This window comes from Martes martes (assembly GCF_963455335.1).
Source record: "Martes martes genome assembly, chromosome: 1".
In the NCBI taxonomy this organism is placed as follows: Eukaryota; Metazoa; Chordata; class Mammalia; order Carnivora; family Mustelidae; genus Martes; species Martes martes.
The window spans coordinates 7,826,797-7,847,272 of NC_137888.1; the positions used below are offsets into that span (position 1 = coordinate 7,826,797).

General features: G+C 51.0%; 1 protein-coding gene across 1 annotated transcript in view; it reads left to right on the forward strand.

The window, feature by feature from the left end:
- Nucleotides 1–19,918, forward strand: part of VPS26C (VPS26 endosomal protein sorting factor C) — a 43,715-nt gene extending 23,797 nt beyond the window's left edge. Inside the window, exons 2-8 of the mRNA XM_080806866.1 lie at nucleotides 2,746–2,889; nucleotides 4,281–4,430; nucleotides 10,039–10,119; nucleotides 13,137–13,211; nucleotides 17,051–17,201; nucleotides 17,418–17,570; nucleotides 18,580–19,918. Coding sequence (XP_080662992.1) covers nucleotides 2,746–2,889; nucleotides 4,281–4,430; nucleotides 10,039–10,119; nucleotides 13,137–13,211; nucleotides 17,051–17,201; nucleotides 17,418–17,570; nucleotides 18,580–18,662 — 837 coding nt within the window. The 3' untranslated portion in view covers nucleotides 18,663–19,918. The remainder of the gene's footprint in view (nucleotides 1–2,745; nucleotides 2,890–4,280; nucleotides 4,431–10,038; nucleotides 10,120–13,136; nucleotides 13,212–17,050; nucleotides 17,202–17,417; nucleotides 17,571–18,579) is intronic.
- Nucleotides 19,919–20,476: the final 558 nt, after the last annotated feature.

A 20,476-nucleotide genomic window follows, 5' to 3' on the forward strand; every position in this document is an offset into this window, starting at 1 on the left:
ATTTTCCCTTAGTTTTAGTTATTCAAGCTTATTCTGTGCTCCTTTGCCAGAATTAATCAAGCATTGTCTGGGGTGCCTACAACTAATTAGGTGTTACATGTCAATTATCTTCCCATGAAAAACAAATAAAAGAATTGGTTCCTGTCACTATGAGCCTTACCTCTTTGTTGAACTATCTTCTGTTTCTTAAAAATAAATAAGTAAATAAATAAGAAGAAGAAATGCTGTACCCTGGCTCTTTGGGCTACACTTGGACAAATTCCATATCCCTCTTTTGTTGGTGGGGATTGAACAGACCTGCCAAACTTACCAACAAATACTTTATTAATGTTGTATTTCTGCTATGTTCTTTCTTTTTTTAAATATTTTACTTATTTATTTGACAGAGTAAGAGAGAGTGCACAAGCAGGGGGAGTGGCGGGCAGAGGGAGAGGGAGAAGCAGGGGGACCCAGATGTGGGGCTCGATCCCAGGACCCCAGGATCATGACCTGAGCCAAAGGGAGATGCTTAACCGACTGAGCCACCCAGGCGCCCCTCTACGTACTCTTTCTTAATTGAATCAAAGAATGACAAAAGAGTCCCCTGAGTCATAAAATATTTACTCTGCTTCCTTTTCCTTCTTATGCCGTGGGGAGCAGGGAAGGAAAGGTTGTATTGATGTCATAACTATAATATGCCAGTCAGTGGTCAGCCCGGATCCTGTTCCCATGAGATTAACTGAAAATGTGATTAGATAGGAACAGAGCGTCCCGAGTGCTGCTGTGTTGCACAAGCGATAAAGTCCGTGGCAATTGTTTTGGCTCATTTTATTTCTGGGACACACTGGCCAAGTAAATTTTTAAAAATATCCTAGTGAATTTAAATTTTTAAAAATTAGACTTCTATTTAATTTGGGTTATACAAGAAGTAATAGAATTAATTTTAATTAAGTTTAAAAGTCAAATTATTTCAGAGGAATTTTCATTTAAATCTGTTTATGCGGGGCGCCTGGGTGGTTCAGTGGATTAAAGCCTCTGCCTTCGCCTCCGGTCATGATCCCAGGGTCCTGGGATCGAGCCCCGCATCGGGCTCTCTGCTCCACGGAGAGCCTTTTTCCTCTCTCTCTCTCTGCCTGTCTCTCTGCCTACTTGTGATCTCTGTCTGTCAAATAAATAAATAAAATCTTTTTTTTTTTTTTTTTTATTTGACAGAGAGAAATCACAACTAGGCAGAGAGGCAGGCAGAGAGAGAGGAGGAAGCAGGCTCCCTGCGGAGCAGAGAGCCCGACGCGGGGCTCGATCCCAGGACCCCGAGACCATGACCCGAGCCGAAGGCAGAGGCTTTAACCCACTGAGCCACCCAGGCACCCTAAATAAATAAAATCTTAAAAAAAAAATAAATAAATTTGTTTATGCACTTTTTATGGGGGAGTAGGAAACAAAGACAAAATACTTAGCACATTTAAGGGACATAGACTATTCCCTGTTCCCGAAATTCCTCATACTGTGAGAACTTGGTAAAAGTTTTTTCACTGGATGACTAGAGGAAATAAAAAGATTTAAACACCAATAGGACAGATGGTTTTTAATGCTTTGATCTGCAGGCCCCTTTTAATTTTGCTGTTTTTCTGTTTTTGGTTTGGTTGTCAGTAATTTTCTGCCGTCATATTACCATTTGACAGCAGTCGTGCTACATTTCTGAAGGTCATTTCACAAACATGTTGTTTGAATTTACTATGGATTCTCCTTCCGCTCCGGAGGACACTGTCGTCTTCCTGAACTTCCTTCTCCACCCAAAACCCCCATAGCAAATTGGTGACCCGAAGAGACTGCCATCCAGGAGAGAGGATAATGCCCACATTCTGTTACTCTGTAATTATCTTCAGATAGATGAATAGATGATCTGTTGTGAAATCTTTCCTAAATGACTTATGATCCGGGGAAATCTGGGCTTGAGTGTCTGCAGAGTGACCCGGGCTGTGGAGGGACGGGGAAGACTTAGCAAAAGTGGTGGGGTGCCCTCCCGTGTTCTGTGGACAAGCTCTAGACCCCTCCTCAGTGAGGCTTCCTTGGCAGAGAGGGGACCGGGCCAGGAGTTGGGTTACATTATGCGTTTGAAAACACGTAGTCATGGGACTCCTGGGTGGCTCAGGACTTGATCCCAGGGTTCTGGGATCCAGCCCTGCACCGGGCTCCCTGCTCTGTGGAAAGCCTTCTACTCCCTCTCCCACTCCCCCTGCTTGTGTTCCCTCTGTCGCTATCTCTCTCTCTCTGTCAAATAAATAAATAAGGTCTTTAAAATCAAAAATAAATTAAAAAAAAATCCTTAGTCATTTTAGCATACCTGAGAAAGAACCCAAAGGAAAGGATTTTATTGTATTCTTTCTGAAGAGGTCATTATACATAGTTGTGTGCAGTGGGGCTATGAATCTGCCATTTGCCTCTGACCCCGCTCCTTACCCTTTGTGGAATGCGACATTTGTGGGGCAGGTGGTGATGGCCTGAGATCCGCTCGCTGCTCACTCCCCCTAGGGCTCCCCCGCCCACTCCCCCTAGGGCTCGCCCACGGTCTGGCCCCGCCCTGCACCCTCGGTTCCTCCCCGAGGCTGTTCCATCCCAGCGTCCAGGTCTCTGGTCTGTACTAGGTGCTCAGTGACTATCTGCACCTTTGAACAAACTGCTCGTTAAGGCGACCTACTTCTGCGCATAAACAAGGTGAATGCAAAAACGCCTTGATTTGACGGGTGGCTGTCTCTGCTCTCCTAGGAAGTGCTCTCGGGCGTGGTGGTCATATCTGGGAAGGATTCAATCCAGCACCAGGGAGTGTCCTTGACAGTGGAAGGGAGCGTGAACCTCCAGCTCAGTGCCAAGAGCGTGGGAGTGTTCGAGGCTTTCTATAATTCCGTTAAGGTAAGAGCGCTGACGTTGCACATTTTTCGTTCGTTATCCCGATGTGTGTGGTGGTTTTTACTCGTTTTCTGGCTTTATTTTTACCTGTGGATATTTTGCAAGGCCTCGCGGTGGTCCTGTTTGTAATACTTGCTGATCAAACTGCAGAAATATTCAGATGTTTTGCCTCTGAATATATTCTATTGCAAGTCTGCCTGTTTTTATTCCTATAAGATAGGATTAGCAGAACTGTAAGTGCACTAAACTGAGCCTTTAAAGAGAACAGAGCTCTTCTGTGCCTGTGGCTTCTGGCACTGCCCTTCCCAAAGCAAAACCGTTGCTGGGACAGTGCACGCGGCAGCTCTTGGAGTTGACACTCCGGTAAGACGCAGATAGAGCCGTGGCCATTCCCTCCTTTTTGTCATTTTGGGTAGAGGTGTGTGTTCCAGAATATAAACTTTTTCTTTTTTTTTTTTAAAGTTTTTATTTTTTTTTAAAGGTTTTATTTATTTGACAGACAGAGATCACAGGTAGGCAGAGAGGCAGGCAGAGAGGGGGAAGCAGGCTCCCTGCTGAGCAGAGCGCCCGACGTGGGGCTCGATCCCAGGACCCTGGGACCATGACCTGAGCCGAAGGCAGAGGCTTTAACCCACTGAGCCACCCAGGCGCCCCATATAAACTCTTTTTCTATACTTAGCGTTTCCTTTTCTGGAGGGATGTATTAACTGTGAGTTTCGAGGGGGAAGGAGGTCAGAGGAAAGAAGGGTTCTCAGGAACCACATTCAGATTCAGGGCCTTCCCGTGCCCTTCCCTGTCTCCCCGTTTTCTTCCAGAAGCACTCAGAGACCCACTTTAGAAGTGGTAGATTTTCTGAGTGATGCCAAACCAAGGCTTTGAATACGTGAACTAGTTAAGGGGTGAGAGCTGCCTTTGGGTGGGTCCCAGTGGACCCCGGAGGCGCACAGGGCTGAGGACGGGCCCGCTCCTTCCCCGCGGATGGGGTCCGAGGCACCCACGGGCTGGTGAGGACCCTGGGTTCTGGCGGCGGTGGCCCTCCTGGCCCAGCACCTTGACTGTGCGGCGTCTGCTGCTTCATTCTGAAGGTGGGGGCTACTGGCAGGAGGGTTGTTAGGACAGCGAAGGGAGTTTTGGGGGGAAAGGAGAGGAAATAGGGCTTTGGATGTGCACCAAACACCTAAGCATCTGGTACTGTGAACGAACCGTAATTGTGCCAGAAACTCGAGCCCCCTGGGTCCTGAGCCGCAGACTCAGCCCTGGGCCGGCCGGGGCATGGGGAGGGTCGGCTCCGAGGGCCCAAGGCTCGCGTCTTTCGGGAGATCGTTAATAGACATGGTAATTGGGCAATGCATCCAAAGTGCGTGCTGATAGATGGAATTGCTTTTTCTCCACAGCCTATCCAGATTATCAACAGCACCATCGAAATGGTGAAGCCAGGGAAATTTCCCAGCGGCAAAACAGAAATTCCTTTTGAATTTCCTCTGCACGTGAAGGGCAACAAAGTTCTGTACGAGACGTACCACGGCGTGTTTGTCAACATTCAGGTGAGAGTTGCCCAGTCCCGGGCAGTGCATCTCCTGGCTTGGCTTCTGCAAACACGGCTCCGTCTTTCTTTGGCGGCAGAATTAATAGATGGACCCAAGAGTTTAATACTGTAATCACGCCAAGACCACCCGCGCATTTTCTGTTTTGACTTCTCATTTTGCTTCGCAGAACCCATTTTATGGGTGGCCGTTATTTTGGATAGGAACCCCGGAGGACCCCTGCTAGAGCTTCTTCTAAAAAATTCCGTTGTTTCCTTGGGGCCTTGTTCTGGCCACGTTGACACCGCGACGGGTGCTGTTAGTGTTCAGTGACAGCTAGGCCCGCGCTCCTCTCCGGCACCCGCCCTGTCTATTTTAAACGTATAAATATCTCTTTGTTCGATATCCAAAGGCTACTACTCTGACATAGGCTTGTATTCTTTATTGAACAAACCTTGTAAATGAGGGGAAGTGAATTTATGACTTCCTGTCTACCTCCGCCGGCCCAGGCCGCCTTTCACAGCCGCTATTGTCTCTGCCGCGGTTCGGAGTCATGACTCAGAGCGAGCGGGCGAGAGAGAGCCTCTCCTCTAGTCAGTGGAAAGAAAGGGACTTTTGTGATACCAGCTTTGCAGGGTTCCCCTTGCCGCGCGAGACAAAACCATTTTGTCTTGCGGACGTGCAGCAGGGCGGCAAGTTGGGAAGTTTCCTGATTGATTAAGCTGTAGCTGATAATCCGGTCTCCGCAGGAGGCCGTTCTCCTGCCTCCAAAAATACGGATCCTCAAAACACTTGTGAGAGTTTCAGCCCAAGGTTTGTGTGCGTGCGAGTGCTGCACAGCGCTGGGAAGATGGGGTGAGCAGACGCACATGCCGCATGACATCCCGCACGGCAGGCACTGTCTTTCCGTCCCGGAAAAGCGCGTCTAGTCCTGCATCCCGGGTGCACCTGTCTCAGGCAATCTGGCCGCTGAGGGCTTCGGACAGCGCCCAGGAAGTGACAGGAACGACCAGCTTCCCAGGTCCGAGTACTTCCCAGTACTCTCACCGCAGTACTCAACGCAGCATGCCTTCTTAGCAAGACTGACGGCATCTCAGATGTCTCATTCGGACACATTTATTCTCTCTCCAGAATCAGCATCGCCTTGCTTTCCCGACACCGTAGCGCTTTAGTACCATTTATTTAATAACATAAGCGTCTGTTCATGAAAAAAGGAAGATACTAACGTTCGGGTTTCACTGGTCATACTCCTTGTGCCTTCCTCCTGTGTTCATTGTTCTTGTTAAGAAATTAGTTTGTTTCGGGGCACCTGGGTAGCTCAGTGGGTTAAGCCTCTGCCTTGGGCTCAGGTCATGATCCCAGGGTCCTGGGATCGAGCCCCGCATCGGGCTCTCTGCTCAGCAGGGAGCCTGCTTCCTCCTCTCCCTCTGCCTGCTTCTCTGCCTACTTGTGATCTCTCTCTGTCAAACAAATAAATAAAATCTTTTAAAAAAGAAAAGAAATTAATTTATTTCAAATCAAATTGGAGGGGCATCTGGCTGGCTTAGTCAGCAGAGTCCATGACTCTTGATCTCAGGGTTGTGGGTTCCAGCCCCAAGTTGGGTGCAGAGATTACTTTAAAAAATAAAGTCTTAAAAAAAAAAAAAATCAAATTGGAAATCCGCCAATATTGCCAAGAAGGGCATGCAGATGTACAGTTGACCCTAACGTAGGTTTGAACTGTGTAGGTCCCCTTTCCCTGGATTTTTTAGAGTGCAAATATATTTTCTCTTCCTTGTGGTTTTCTTTTCTCTAGCTTACTTTATTGGAAGGATACTGTATGTGACACATACAACATACAAAATATCTGTTGATCGACTGTTGATGTTACCCATCAGGCTTCTGGGCAACAACAGGCTCTCAGTAGTTAGTTTTGGGGAAGTCACAAGTTGTACATGGATTTTTGACTGTGCGGGGATCGGCACCCCTCACCCCACGTTGTTAAGAATCAGCTGTGCATTAAAAACCACATGCCTGCGTCCTGCCTGGTTGTGTGTAAATTGGAAACTCTTTAAAATGCTGTTGGAGGGTTAGCAGGTGGCGAATTCTTCAGTACGATGTATGGTCACCCAGACCCAACCTTTGTTTTGGTCATCGGGTTTCACCCCTGTAGGGTTAACTTCAGGGTGCTACAACATAGAATTCTCTACCTGCCCCCCAGATATCTCACAGATTCCTAAAAATGAAGAGATTTCTTCTCATCCTAACCTCCGATTTAGAAGAGCTTATTATCACCTAGATTCAACATTTATTAGAATTTTGCCATTTTTGTTTCATCTGTGTTTATCTTTCCTGAGTCATTTCAAAGTCAGTTACAGAATCATGTGAGCTATGTCAATATCCGTCTCCAGAAAGTGGGGACGCTCTCCTGGGTAATGAACGCTGGCATTGTCACACCTATCCAGATTAACAAAAATTCTCAAATACCTTCTCATTCCCAATTCGTATTCACATTTGTTATTGCTCCTTTTGAGAAAACATGCTTCTTTTTCAAAGATTTTATTTTTAAGTAAACTCTGCATCCAGTATGGGGCTCGAACTCATAACCGCGAGACCAAGAGTCACGTGCTCCACCCGATGAGCCAGCCAGGGGCTCCTTGAAAATATACCTCTTGAGAGAAACTAGGATGGTGGTTTTTAAAAAATCTGTGTTTCATTCATTGATTCGTTCATTCAGTTTCTAGAAGGGTCTTTTGCTAGCCTCCTTGTTTTAGAGCAGACGGTGACTGCTGGGGTTACAGGGCTGGCCTCGGCGGGGGTCCCATGGGGCGTTGCCCTCCGTCCCACCCTTGCTTGCTGTGCTTTCCCTGAAGATTCACGGGTGCATTACTAGGTACAGAAAGTGTTGCTAAACCCAGTAACATCCTCTTTCTCAAATGATGTGGGTGCCAAGGCATTTTACATGGATGATTTGAATTGTGTTGTAGTAACATAATGTAAAAATAGTAAAAACCGTAAGACAGAATAAAGGGTTTAAGGCGTAGTGAGTATTACATTTCCAGCTCGCAGGGGCTGGGTTTCCTTGTCACTCTGTAGGTGGAGGCTTGGTGCCGTTTGGTCCTGTTCTTCCTGGGCATGTTGTGTTTGTTTCTTACCTTTGTGATTAGATCGTGTGCACCAGAAGCAATCCGCTTCTCCCAGTTGCCCTTTGCGCAAATACCTTTTCTTTTACAAGGTATGTAAATCGGAGGCAAATGTTATTACGTTTGTTCTACTCTTGTGGCTATAGTAGCAAGGTTTTATACTGCAACCCAACATGACAGCAGTCCCAGCGTGTCTGCAGAATTGTGTTTCAGAATTAATGTGTCCAGATGCTAGTCATTCTTCGTCACAGTTGCGAATAGCCTTTCTAGGAGTCCGCTGCACATCTGCTGACGTGCTTCTTCCTTCTTCTTCCTGTTGGCCTTGTGTTTACGGACGGTCCTGAGATCCAGTCCTGTACCTCCTCCTGGCGCCCTGCTCGGTCTGACCATCCTGACCCCCTCTGACCTCCCACCCCCCGGATCCTCCTCAGCCCCTGGGCAAGATCACGATAAAATGAAAAGATCTAGGGCTTCGCAGCAGGCAGATCCGGGCCTGAGTCCCAGCATTGCATAAGGATTCAGAGCCTGGTTTTGGCAACCGGCAGGTGTCAGTTGAAATCCCACCTCTGTGACCCCGACCAGCCTTCATGATCCCTCCTCCTAGGAGATGAATGAGGTCTTGGCTTGAACACTTCGTTAGCACAGTGCCAGGCATGTAGAATGCCCCGAGGATGTATTTGCCAAGTGGCTGAATCAGTGAGTTCTTGGTGACCGTCCTCAGAATCCGCTGAGATGGTACACGTGAGAGAATTCGCGTCACTCGCAGAACAGAACGTCAGCGTGTTCCTCTCGTCTCCACCTTTCTCCCCACCGTCACTTAGCAGCCGCCCTGGATTACTGATGATGGCTTCCGTGCTCAGAAACATTTTGTGGCCAGAAGTTGATGCCTGTTGTTCTCACTCCTTTGCAAGTTGTAGAAATCCGGCTCAAACTGACTCAGCCTAAAAAGAGACCACAGAGCCAGCAGCTCCGGGGAAGGGGAAGCCGGGTGGGGGTCCAGCTTAGCTTTCTGCGCAGATCTCGTTCCAGGGTTCTCCTTTTAGACCTCTGCCCTGGCTGAGGTCAGGCTAAGCTGCCACAGGCTTACCATCTCCTGGGCCGGCTCCCCCGGTGGAGAGAACCTTTCCCAACAGTGCCTGGAGCCGCTCTGCCCGGGAGGGCTCGGGGGAGGTCAGCCCCGCCAAACCCCTGAGACTGGAAAATGAGGAAGGGGAAGTTCCCACTGGGACAAGAATCCGAGACACCAGGCAAGCCTGAACAGAATGTCGCCTGTGCCAGACAGCGTGTGAGCCGTGCAGGAGAACGATGAAACACATCCGGGCATACACATCTACATAGATGCACTACGCGTGCACACGCCTGCGTGCACACACACCTGCATGCACATGTGCCTGTATGGATCTGACAGCACCAGGCCTCACTGAGCTTGTTGCGTTGGGGAGACCGGATAGAAATCTCAGAAGAGTGTATATATACACATATATATGTATATGTGTGTGTGTATATATATGTATGTGTGTGTGTGTGTATGTATGAGTGTGTATGTATGTAATGCATATATATGTATGTATGTGTGTGTGTGTGTGTGTGTGTGTGTGTATGAAAAGGTTCTCGCAGACAAGGGATGTTTCTGTTTAAAAAGTGTTTTCCAAAAAAAATAAATAAAAAATTAAAAATAAAATAAAAGCGTTTTAATTTCCCGGTGGTACCTTAGATGTCTAGTAACTTCTCATATAATGTATTAGTTTGTTCATAATAATGTAGCTTCTTGATTCAACCATGTATTTAGTCCTGGATACACAAATCATTTTTAACAGAATTCTGAAATTTTACCTGGATGATTAAAACAACAGCTAACTTTATGCAGCATGGGTTATGTGATTTTTTTTTTTTTTTTGGAAGGTTAGCATTAAGACCGTGATGGCACTGTAGAATTTTGTTACCAATCAGTCTGTCCGTCCACAGACAGGAGTGTGAGGGAGCGGTCCTGGGTCAGAGCCCTTAGCTCTGGGGCCGGCTGGGCAGGGGAGCCGGCTCTCCCTGGGGCAGGGTGGAGGGGGGGGTGGTACACCGGCAGTGGCTTGTTCAGAAAATGAGCACGGGGATGGCAGAGAGACTGAACACAGCTAGGTTAAAAGCCAGTGTGGTGCTGCCTACCTTACCTTGCTCTGTGGAATGCTGGATGCGGTCCTGGGGTCCCGGTCCTTCCTGAGCGCTTTCTCCTCCCAATGACAAAGTAGCTGCCACTTTACCGAGAGCTGCTTGCTCTGGGGTCCAACTGTGGGACTAGGCTTTGGAACCACCTTCAAGTGTTCTTGGTTTTGGTCTTTTTGTAGAAATGCCTTTACTTTGAGCATTGGCTCCCCCTATTATATATATTCAAACAACATGGTAATTGGACCAAGTTTCCCTAAAATACATTGACTTCCTTGTCTCTCTCAATATAATTCCACGATGAAAGCAAATCACACTAACGTGACGTCTTCTTCTCTGACTTCTCCCTACAGTACACCCTGCGCTGTGACATGCGGCGGTCTCTGTTGGCCAAGGACTTGACCAAGACCTGCGAATTCATCGTTCACTCTGCTGTAAGCTGTATTTGGGGGGCTCCGTGCTTGGTCACAGGAATCTTCTGTAGGGTCTGGTATCTTACCCCAATTCGAAGCTGATATGTCAGCCTGGTGCTGTGTCGTGGCTGCTGGGGAAAGAGACTCCGGGGTGGGACACAAGGGACCTTGTTTCTCCTGGCCGGGTCAGAGCACAGCATCGGCGTGTGCCTCGTTCCCCCAGGTCCAGAATCCCCCCAGGGGGGCTCGTGCCTCAGCCGAGGAGCACCAGGCTGGGAGCCCCCCTCAGAGCAAGTGAGCGGTGAGCAAGCCTGCTTCAGAGAGACACGCCCTTCCTCACGGTTGCTGCGGCAAACACAGCCCAGAGCTGTGGCCCGGGCCCGATAAAGAACGGTCAGAGCCCCACAGTCCTGTTCTGCCCGACAAGGACAGCAGGGACACCTGGGGCCAGAGTGGGTCGCCTCCCCCAACACCTTCTGCTCACATCTTACAGTGACAGAATGTTCTTAAAAAATCACATTCACGGGGCACCTGGGTGGCTCAGTGGGTTAAAGCCTCTGCCTTCAGCTCAGGTCATGATCTCGGGGTCCTGGGATCGAGCCCCACATCGGGTTCTCTGCCTGGGCAGAGAGCCTGCTTCCTCCTCTCTCTCTCTCTCTGCCTGCCTCTCCGCCTACTTGTGATCTCCGTCTGTCAAATAAATAAATAAAATATTAAAAAAAAAAAAATCACATTCACGTGTCAGCGGAACTGGGCCCCCCTGCCCACGGCTGTAGGCGACCCTGGGTGAATTCAGGGCAGAGACCTCGTTCTGCAGCTCATCTGCTCGATGACTCGGTCATCGTGCAGAACTTAGCAGTGACGGGCAGCGCCTGCCCCAGGTGTGACACGTGGTGACAGATGTCCACCGCACTGGGTTCCCCTCTTTTGTGTCCCCGGCCTCTCCAGGTCCGGTATCGGAGCAGCTGCCGGGCCTTGCCCCGCCCTCCCGGGGCTGTGTGCACACACCTCTGGTTCGGGGCTGGCCCGCCCCCTCTTTTGCGGGCTGCAGCCTGGTTCCCTCCTTGAGGAGCCACCTGGACTCAGAATGTGGTCCATCTGCCTTTGATTTAATTCTGAGCAGTCTGGGGACAGGAGGGAGCCAAACTGGGGTTCCTGGAGGTGCCCAGGTGAACAGAGACTGGATGTGCATGTGGGTGCCGTGGGGCTGCATGTTGTGTCCGAGGTGCCACCCAGATTGGACAGACACAAGAGCCATTGGCTTTCCTTGGGTCACATCCCCGGTGTGGCCTACAGCTTCGTTGGCACTGACCTGGGGACCCCACACGGGTCCCATAGTCTTTGCCATGGGCCTTAGGAAGTGGGGCTTCTCCGGAGCTCCCTGGTGAGGTAGGTTGGTGTTTGTGGAACATTTGCAGTTGCATTTCTTGGACACTGTTACGAAATGTCCCCGGGTGTCTTTTAGTAATGGTTCAGTAAAAATGGGAGACTTACGTCTCCTGTGTATAAGACTGGCAAAATCACTGATGTCCTTTATTTGCATCATTTTTGTGAATTTTGGGGACTTGCAACATTTATAGTTTTCCTCTTACTAATAATTAACTGTATTTAATTGTTTCTTTAAGTGATAAACATATAAAATATTAAAAATAGTTATCTTTTTTAGAAGTGATGTGATTTAGGTATTTTCCTGTTTTATGAAGGGTCTTGAAACTGAAGGAAAAAAAATTTTTTTTTCCATGTGGATTAGTCCCAAGAAGAGACACACCCTTTCAGGTTTTCAGCAAAAAGAGCCTCCAACTTTGTGAAGGAGAGTGAGCCCATGTCAGCTCCCTGTCCAGAGCTGGGCCCCAGGCTCTTGTTCTAAGAGAGGGGTTTAAAATAAATACCGTCCAAGAACGCTACTCTCGGTTCTTAGGACTAATTTTTCATTTCTGGACTCTGTTGACCAGCAAGTGGGGGAGGCCTCTCGCTCCCTGGGCTGGTACGGCTGAGGACACCCCCTGGCCCCTGAGCCAGGGCCCACAGCCCACTCAGGACCGCAGGCCCCCCACCCCAGGGCCAGCTCAGGGTACGCAGCAGGGGCAGAGGTCCCGGGGCCCCCTCCCAACAGCTTACCAACACACAGCCTCCAAGAAGCCTGTTCTTTGTGAATGATTTCAGAGAAGGCCAAACCATGTGTGATCAACAGTTGCCAACTCAAATATTCCTTTAAAATGCTGGAAGGAAGAATGTGTTCCCTGAAGCGTGTGTTCACGAACCTGTTAAGAAGAATATTGTAGACTGTGCTTTGTAAATGAGTAAACTTGGTGGATTGGCCAGTGCCTTTCCTCCACCGCGGCCCCCTCCGGGCCTATGGGTCCCGGCACCCGAGCGCGCCACACCAGGCAGGCCCTGGTGACTGACGCTTGGCTGCCCAGGTGGCTTCTGCGGTCATGTGATGTGGCGAGGACCATCGTTCGTAATTATGGTAACATTTCTAGTTTAGAGGAGCGGCCTTCTAGGTGGACAGCTGAGTGGCCAACCGCACGGGTGTTGGAGCCCGACCACCTGGGTTTGACTCTCAGCTCGGCCGCTGGAGAAAACCGTGGGAGCTCGTCACGCCTCACTGTCCACGTCTGTGAAATGGGACCAGGGACAGGGACAGCAGCCGATTCGGTCATCATGCTAGTTCGGTGTCAGCTCTTGTTCTAAGAGAGGGATTTAAAATAAATACCTTCCAGGAATGCTACTCTTGGTTCTTAGGTCTAATTTTTCATTTCTGGACCCGAAAGGGCCCCAAGAGATTTTTAAGAAAGCGGTTCCCTCATCGTACAGATGAGGAGACTGAGTCACAGGGGATGAAGAAATTTGACAGAGAACACAGCGTAGATTTTTGGCAAAACTGTGCGTTTAGACCCCACACGACCTGCGTCTGAGTACTAAGTCCTTCCCAGTTCATTATGCTGCCCTTTGTTTCTCTAGAAGGGGAAAGGGGAGTTTGGCCTGTGGGGCTCTTGGCTTCAAGCAGCTGATTTGGATTTTGCCTCCTGTTTTAGCCTCAGAAGGGGAAGTTGACCCCGAGTCCCGTGGACTTCACCATTACACCTGAAACCCTGCAGAACGTCAAAGAGGTACGGCGCCCCTCGGCTCTGCGGGCCGGGGTATCCGCTTAGCCGCTGCGTCCCGCGGACGCCCCATGGCCCAGGTCTTCCCTTGGGTATCAAGTCATCGAGATGAAATTTCGGATTATTGTCGATACCCAAAGTAGTCTGGATTTTCAATTCTGATTTCTTTTTAAACTCTGTAAATTCTGAGAGGGAGAATGCTTCTGAAAAGCTGCTCGGAGAGGCAATTTGCCTGCTGTGCTCCCCCCCCAACCCCCCAGCCTAACATGTGGGGCTCAGAGCCCCTCTCCCTGAGCCCTGGCTGCCCCCGCCACCCGTCCTTGGAGCCGCAGCCCCTTACTTCGTAGTTGGCTGCCTGCCGTAGTCATGGAGGCCGCAGCCTCTCCCCCCGCTCTCCAGACCGTGTTGACCAGCAAGTGGGGGAGGCCTCTCGCTCCCTGGGGAGGCACAGCGGAGGCAGGGGTGCAGCCTGGGGGGGCATCTCTGAAAGTCCATTTACTGGAGGGGACAAGTCCCCTGTGGGCCAGTCAGCTTGTTCTCTCGCAGGGATTTGAACGTGACTGGAAATACCCAGGGAGCACAGGTGGTCACCCGGGCCTCGGCTCTTAGCGCCGCCATGAGCGCTCAATACCCTAAGTGGGTTTGTGTTTCTTCCTTCCCAAGAATCTCAGTAACACAAAACCCAGTGACAGAGCTGGAGTGAGGAAGAGAGTGGAGCAGATCGAGTGTGTCTTGGAAAGACCTCCTGGCTGGACTTTGTACAGTTTGTTTTGTTCCCTATATCTTGTCTCTGCTTTACTTTACTGGTTTTCTTCTTCTTTGTCCCTGCCCTTACTCTGATTGATTAAGGTCTATTATCCTATGGTTGCTTGTTTTTCCTCTCACATCCTTTCTCTGTTTTCCTAATAGTCACCCCCAAACATTCAAACGTACAGAGGCACTCATGAGTTTAAGTAACAACACTGAGAACGAGAACCTTCTGCCAGAAGGTTTGTAACATTTTTGCATTTTCCTCCCACCATACCCCTCTCATTTGTTGAAATGGTCTGAAATCTAAGTTCCAGTTTATCTGTTTTATTTTTCCCAGTATGAAGCCTCTGTTGGCTTAGAAATGATTTTTCGTAGTTGCCCAAAGTAAACAGTCACAATTTAGCCAACACTGAATTGCTGAAAGTTTCACCATGGTCATTGCTCTCCTCTGCTTTCTCTCACCGTCTTTTCTTTCTTCAGTGCATTTTTTGTGCTTCTGGAGCACATCCTAGAATCATGCTTTCTGAATGGATGAGGAGTGAACTTACATCCTTGAGTGTCTAATGGACACCTGCCTTTGCTCTCACGCTGAACCCTACTTTGTCTAGGTAGGTGGAAGCTTCTGGCTTCAATTTCATTTGCCCTTTGAACCTGGGAGAGGAGCTCCCTGGTTTTCTGGTACCTTGTGATACTGATGATCTGATCCCCAAATATTTGGGAGCTCCTCTGTTTCTCCTCCCTCTCCCTTCCCCCCAACCCGGAAAATTCCAGCACCCCTCCCCCATCCTTAGCACTCTGGAATTTCAAAGCCCTTGCCAGATTTGGGTGTTTAATTAGTCAGTGTGCCTGCCATCTTTCCTTCAGCTCTGTGAACTTCTCTCGGTGTTTCTTAGGGGCATCAAGGAGAATCTTGGCACGGTCTTTCAGCTCACTTGTTTACTCTTTGGTTGGTATGTCGCCCAACTATTGACATGTTTCCTTCAGCAAGAGCATCATTCATCTCCAAGCGGTTTCTTTTCCAAGATAGCCCCTTCTTTTACTGCAGATGCACGGCCCTTCGTCTCTCTCTAGGGCTGGTTATTCTGTTTGCAGAAGGTGTGCATCTTTCTTGCTTTTATTTTCCTCAGCTGTTTGTTGATTCTTGGTTGTCAGCTTATAATTATACATGAGGATCGAGTACGTATGGTCTTGTTGACTAGAGTGTCTGTCCTTAGCCCAAATGACAGTCTGTCCTTCTGGTTATGAACGAACTCTGACAGGAGCTTTGCTGCTGGGGAACATGTGTTTGACCCTGTGGGCTTTCTTTCGGGGTGTGCTGGTAGCTTGTCTTCTGGGGTGAGGACGTCGTCCTGCGTTGTGGCTGTAAATGACTGCGGACGCTTGCCCTGCCTTGCCCAACCTGCTTTGGGAGTGTCCTGGCGGGGGAGTTGCCTTGAGGGAAGCTGTGGTAGCAGCCTGGGCACATGCTGACTCCAGAGGCCACTCATGCCCCCCTCCCCGACTGCCCCTTCCCTGGGTGGGCGCCACTCCTGATCTCAGGGCTACTCCCTACTGGGGACACCCTTGTGCCCCCGACCTCAGGGCATGATCCTCTGAGCTCTTGGGAGCCTCCCTGAGCACTTCCATGCACAGAAACTCTTTACTGGGGTGTTTCCTTGTGGTGTCCCACATGGCCTTTCTCGGCGTAGTTTATTTTAGCTGTATATGTTAATGTTATGCCCTGGGCGGAGAGGGTGACATGAATGTTCAGTCAGCATCTTCGGTCGGATATTGAAAGTTTTCTTTTTTACCAGTTGCCTAAAAGAATTTTAATATAGATTGCAACTGCTTTTTTTTTTTCTAAACAAATAGCTACTTTACTTTTTCGTTGTTGTTAGAATTTTGTCTTGATTCAAGACTTTTCTCTTTGACTTGAATCAAGACCTCTCTGTCTCTGGGGCCATGAGGTACAGAGCTCCCTGCTCAACGGGCGAACACCAGCCACAGTGACCGCTCGCCCTCAAGGTGTGGCCGGTCGGAGCCGAGCAGAGCCGTAGGTGTAAGGTGGCGACTGGATTTCAAAGAGCAAGAGAATATAAGCGTAATGTTTTAATATTGATCACATGTGGAAGTGGTGTTTAGGATATATTGGTTGATTTTAGCTGTTTCCTTTTACTTTCTAAAATACAGCTACTAGGGGCGCCTGGGTGGCTCAGTGGGTTAAAGCCTCTGCCTTTGCCTCCGGTCATGATCTTGGAGTCCTGGGATCGAGCCCCACATCGGGCTCTCTGCTCAGCAGGGAGCCTGCTTCCCCCTCTCTCTCTGCCTGCCTCTCCACCTACTTGTGATCTCTCTCTGTCAAAAAAAAAAAAAATCTTAAAAAAAAATACAGCTATTAGAAAATTTTAAATTATGTCTGTGGCTCACATTTGTGGCCGCATTTTTCTTCTGCGAGACAGTGGTGTTCTAAACTCCGACATAGCTTTGGCACCTAGGACCAGCTGGGCGACGTGTGCTAGAACAGTTGCCTCTGCCTCCTCAGATCCGCGTCCCACAAAAACATCATCGTCTAACCGTGCCCAGCTTCCTAGGTGTACAGGGGAAAGCTCCAGAAAGTCTTAGTCAAGCACTGATGAAAACTGTTCTCTTTGAATGTCCTTGAAATAAAAGGAAGTATCTTGGCTTTTCAGAATTGTTTAATTGGGAGCATTTTTCAGTTGATTCTCTTTTAAAACATTTTTGGGGTGTGTGTGACCGGTTCCCTGTAAACACTGCTGGCAGCTTGCTCAGGAGTTTCTAGGTCGTGTCGCTTGGTGAGAAGGAGCTTCCAGATCTGACCCCGGCAGTCGGGACGGCTCTGGGGGAGCTGGCGGTTCGGCCAGGCAGCGTCGGCGCCGGGTGTCTGCAGGCGGTTGTTGAATAATTCAGTCTGTTCATCAACTTGACAGGAGATATAAGGACTATTGTACCTTTTTCCCATTTTGTAAAACAGGGGCCCAGCGGGTTTTATAAAAATTGCCCAACTTTGTCTTCAGTTTTTCTGTGTACCCAGTGACCGCCTCTGGAGGGAGTTCCCTGGGCACCTTCCACTCCCACCGTCCCTTGTCTCGTTCCAGAGAGCCTTGCTCCCCAAATTTCTGATCAGAGGGCACCTCAACTCCACCAACTGTGTCATCACGCAGCCGCTGACCGGGGAGCTGGTGGTCGAGAGCTCGGAGGCCGCCATCAAGAGCATAGAGCTGCAGCTGGTGCGCGTGGAGACCTGCGGTAAGGGCGCCCGTGGGGCGCGGGGGCGGGGGGCGAAGGAAGGGCGCACCCCTGGATTCCGAGAAGCGTCTGAGAAAGTGCGACGTGGAGGGGAGGGAGCCCTAGATCCCGCGGAGCAGATGGCAGAAGTGTCACCAGCGGCCATCAGTGGGGCCCGTTGGGACGGCCCTTGTTCTCCGAGGGCGTCAACCGCACCGTGCGCGCCGCCTCCCGCAGGGTGTGCAGAAGGCTACGCCCGAGACGCCACGGAGATTCAGAACATCCAGATCGCCGACGGGGATGTGTGTCGGAGCCTCTCCGTGCCCATCCACATGGTGTTCCCCCGGCTGTTCACCTGCCCCACGCTGGAGACCACCAACTTCAAAGTGGGTAAGTGCGCCTGTTCCCCGCGCCCGCGGGCCCGCCCGGTTCTCCCGGGAGCCTGGGGCCCCCCGAGCGCCCCCGAGGCCGACAGGCCGCTCTGCTTGGGGCCGGCTCAGCGCAGGGCACTCGGTCCCCCGGTCCCGCAACAGAAGCTCCCCAAGAAGCCGCCGGAGACAGTGCCACCCTGTCGGCGTGCGCTCGGGCAGGGACAGTAATGCCGCCAGGAGCGGGGCAGCGGGGAGCGTGCAGGTCCGGGAGGCTCCTCGGACAGGCCGGAGTCTGAGCAGAGACGCAGCGTGACAGTCCAGGGCGGGCGCAGATCATCCCGAAGGCTGGTTCCACCAGCGTAGGATGTCTTGGTCATTTTCTTTTTTTTCTTAAAGATTTTACCTATTTATTTGATAGGGAAAGAGAGCACAAACAGGGGGAGAGGGAGAGGTTCTTCCAATAAGAACTGTCACAGCTGGGGGCACCTGGGTGCCTCAGTCATTGAGCGTCTGCCTTCGGCTCAGGTCATGATCCCGGCGTCCTGGGATCAAGCCCCGCATCAGGCTCCCTGCTAAGTGGGAAACCTCCTCCTCCCTCTCCCACTCCCCCTGCTTGTCCTCCCTCTCTTGCTGTGTGTCTGTCAAATAAATAAATAAAATCTTTAAAAAAAAAAAAAAAAGAAAGTCACAAGTGGAAAAATAAAGCAAGAGTATGAAAGAACAGAAGGAATTTTAGAAGATTCTAGTAAAGATGGAGGACAGTGAGGTGTGCTTGGGAAGCAGACCCCCTTCCTCTCCCAAGGCGAGGAGACACGTTTCCTCAGAGAAGGCGCACCAGGGGTGGTCAGAGGCCGGTGCCACCGTCCTCGCTGGTTCCCCTGGAAGCGTGGGGTGATGGACCTGGGACGCGGCCACAGACGCCCCGCGGCACCCACGTCCCCACCTCTCGGAGCCCCCTGGGGTGCAGTGGGCACGGGGTGTCTGCCGCCGGGCCGGGTGGGCGTAATGCCCGTTCTTTCTCTTCCCAGAATTTGAGGTCAACATCGTTGTGCTGCTTCACGCGGATCACCTCATCACAGAGAACTTTCCGCTGAAGCTCTGCAGGGTGTAGCCCAGGAGCAGGCGGTGTGGACGGCCAGCGAGGCCGAGCGGACATGCCGTGGGAAGCCGTCGCTCACGGGAGCCGAAGCCAGCAGCATAGGCTTATTTTCGAGGTGATTCTGTATCAGAAATGAATCCGACCCCTCAGTACAATCGCTGTAGTTCCTCATCTCCCCGAGGCTTCCGCTTCCGGTGGGGCACGTCTCATCAGACCTGGTCCCTACCGTGCATCAGGACCTCTTAACTGTGGGTGGCGAGATCGGTTGGCAGAAAGCACGATTTCCTCGGACTCCCGGCTCAGCTGGCCTATTAGGGAGCCGTCAAACTGTAACCGCAGCAGCACTCGGCTGGGAAGTGAGGCTCTGGGGGCAAAGGAAACCCTCCCCACCGGGCCAGTGGGTGTTGCTAAGAGCCCTGGCAGAAAGCGGCCGCGCGGGGACGGTGACAAGCCGACCGGTTGTCCATGACGTCTGTAGGCACCATCCGCTGGAACCACGTGGCATTTTCCACTCTGTTCTGTAGGTCTTTCATCGCGGTTTTCGTGATGACTCCAGGACGTTGAGGGAACCGGAACGGAGCGTTCCTGGCTGTCGCAGGAGGACCTGTTGCTGGTGGGTGGGTTCTGAATGGCGTGGCCTGCCCCCGAGGGAAAGCCGCCAGGGCTCACAGTGTGCGCGGAGCCTGTTGCAGCGCATTTTCTCCGTCTGATCCGGTTGGTCCACGGTGGCCGCGGCCTCAGGACTAAGCTGTGAGCTTTGCACGCCACCCGGCCTTCCCGGACAGTCCCTCCCCCCCGGGCAGCCCTGAGCCAGTTGGCTGGGCTGATGTCCCTCCCGCGCCCCCACGCCCGGCCGTGCTGCCATCGCCTTGGGACCGCATCTGGTGACGTGACACAGAGGGCAAACAGACCTGACTCAGGCCCTGCTTTATCCCAGGGCTTCACCAGTGAAACCGATACAACTTACTCACGGGGTCATTTCTAGTCTGGTTCCCGGAGAATACATTCCTGGTCCATAAATCTCCTTTTATGCTCCCCTGACGTCAACAGTGATCTGTGTTTGATGATGTGTTCAGAGTTTTGGGAAACAGAGAGGCCGTACTGTCTGGGACGTTTCAAAGGTAGAAATCAGTTTTAATGATTAAAAAAAAGCTAAATAAGAATGTTGAGCAAAGGTTTGGGAGGTACATTGCTGTATCACTTCTTCAGTAAAGCGCTTTTACGGATATAAATAGGACGAGCGCTCTTAGGGCGCAGCTGTTAACTGGAGACCTGCCAGCACCCCGGTGCTCTCGTTTTCATTTCATTCGATCCTGAGTGGCCCAGACAAGGGCCTCAGGCTGCCATTTCCTGCCCCTTCTTGGCCAGCGCCTCCCGTCGGGGGTTAAGGAGAGCACAGATGTCCGGCTGTGTGGCCGGGGGTGGGGACCGTCCGCTGTCGGAGGCTCGGGGTGGTCGGGTTCTCCCATGAGAGCAAGAGGACGGGGAGGGGAGGGGAAGGAAGGAGTCCGAAGCGTGAATCCGTGACCGTATCCTGCTCGGGGAATGCCCTGTAGGCAGCCGCCCCCTTGGGCTGTCAGAGCTCCCGCAGAAGTGGGGCCTGGCTCCCCCGCTCGGCCGCGTTGTCAGTTCCGGAGTAAAGGCAGGAGGGAAATCAGAAATCAGGTGTAGAAAAGCCGCAGCGTTTGTGCCGGAATTCGCCCGGTTGGTGGCCTGAGCCCGCCTGCTCTGGTGGCTGGTGGGCAGTGGAACCCCGGCCTCACGTCCGCATCCTCACTGCTGTCTCCGAGTCTCGAGTCCGAGTCTGAATTGTCCTCTTAAAACTT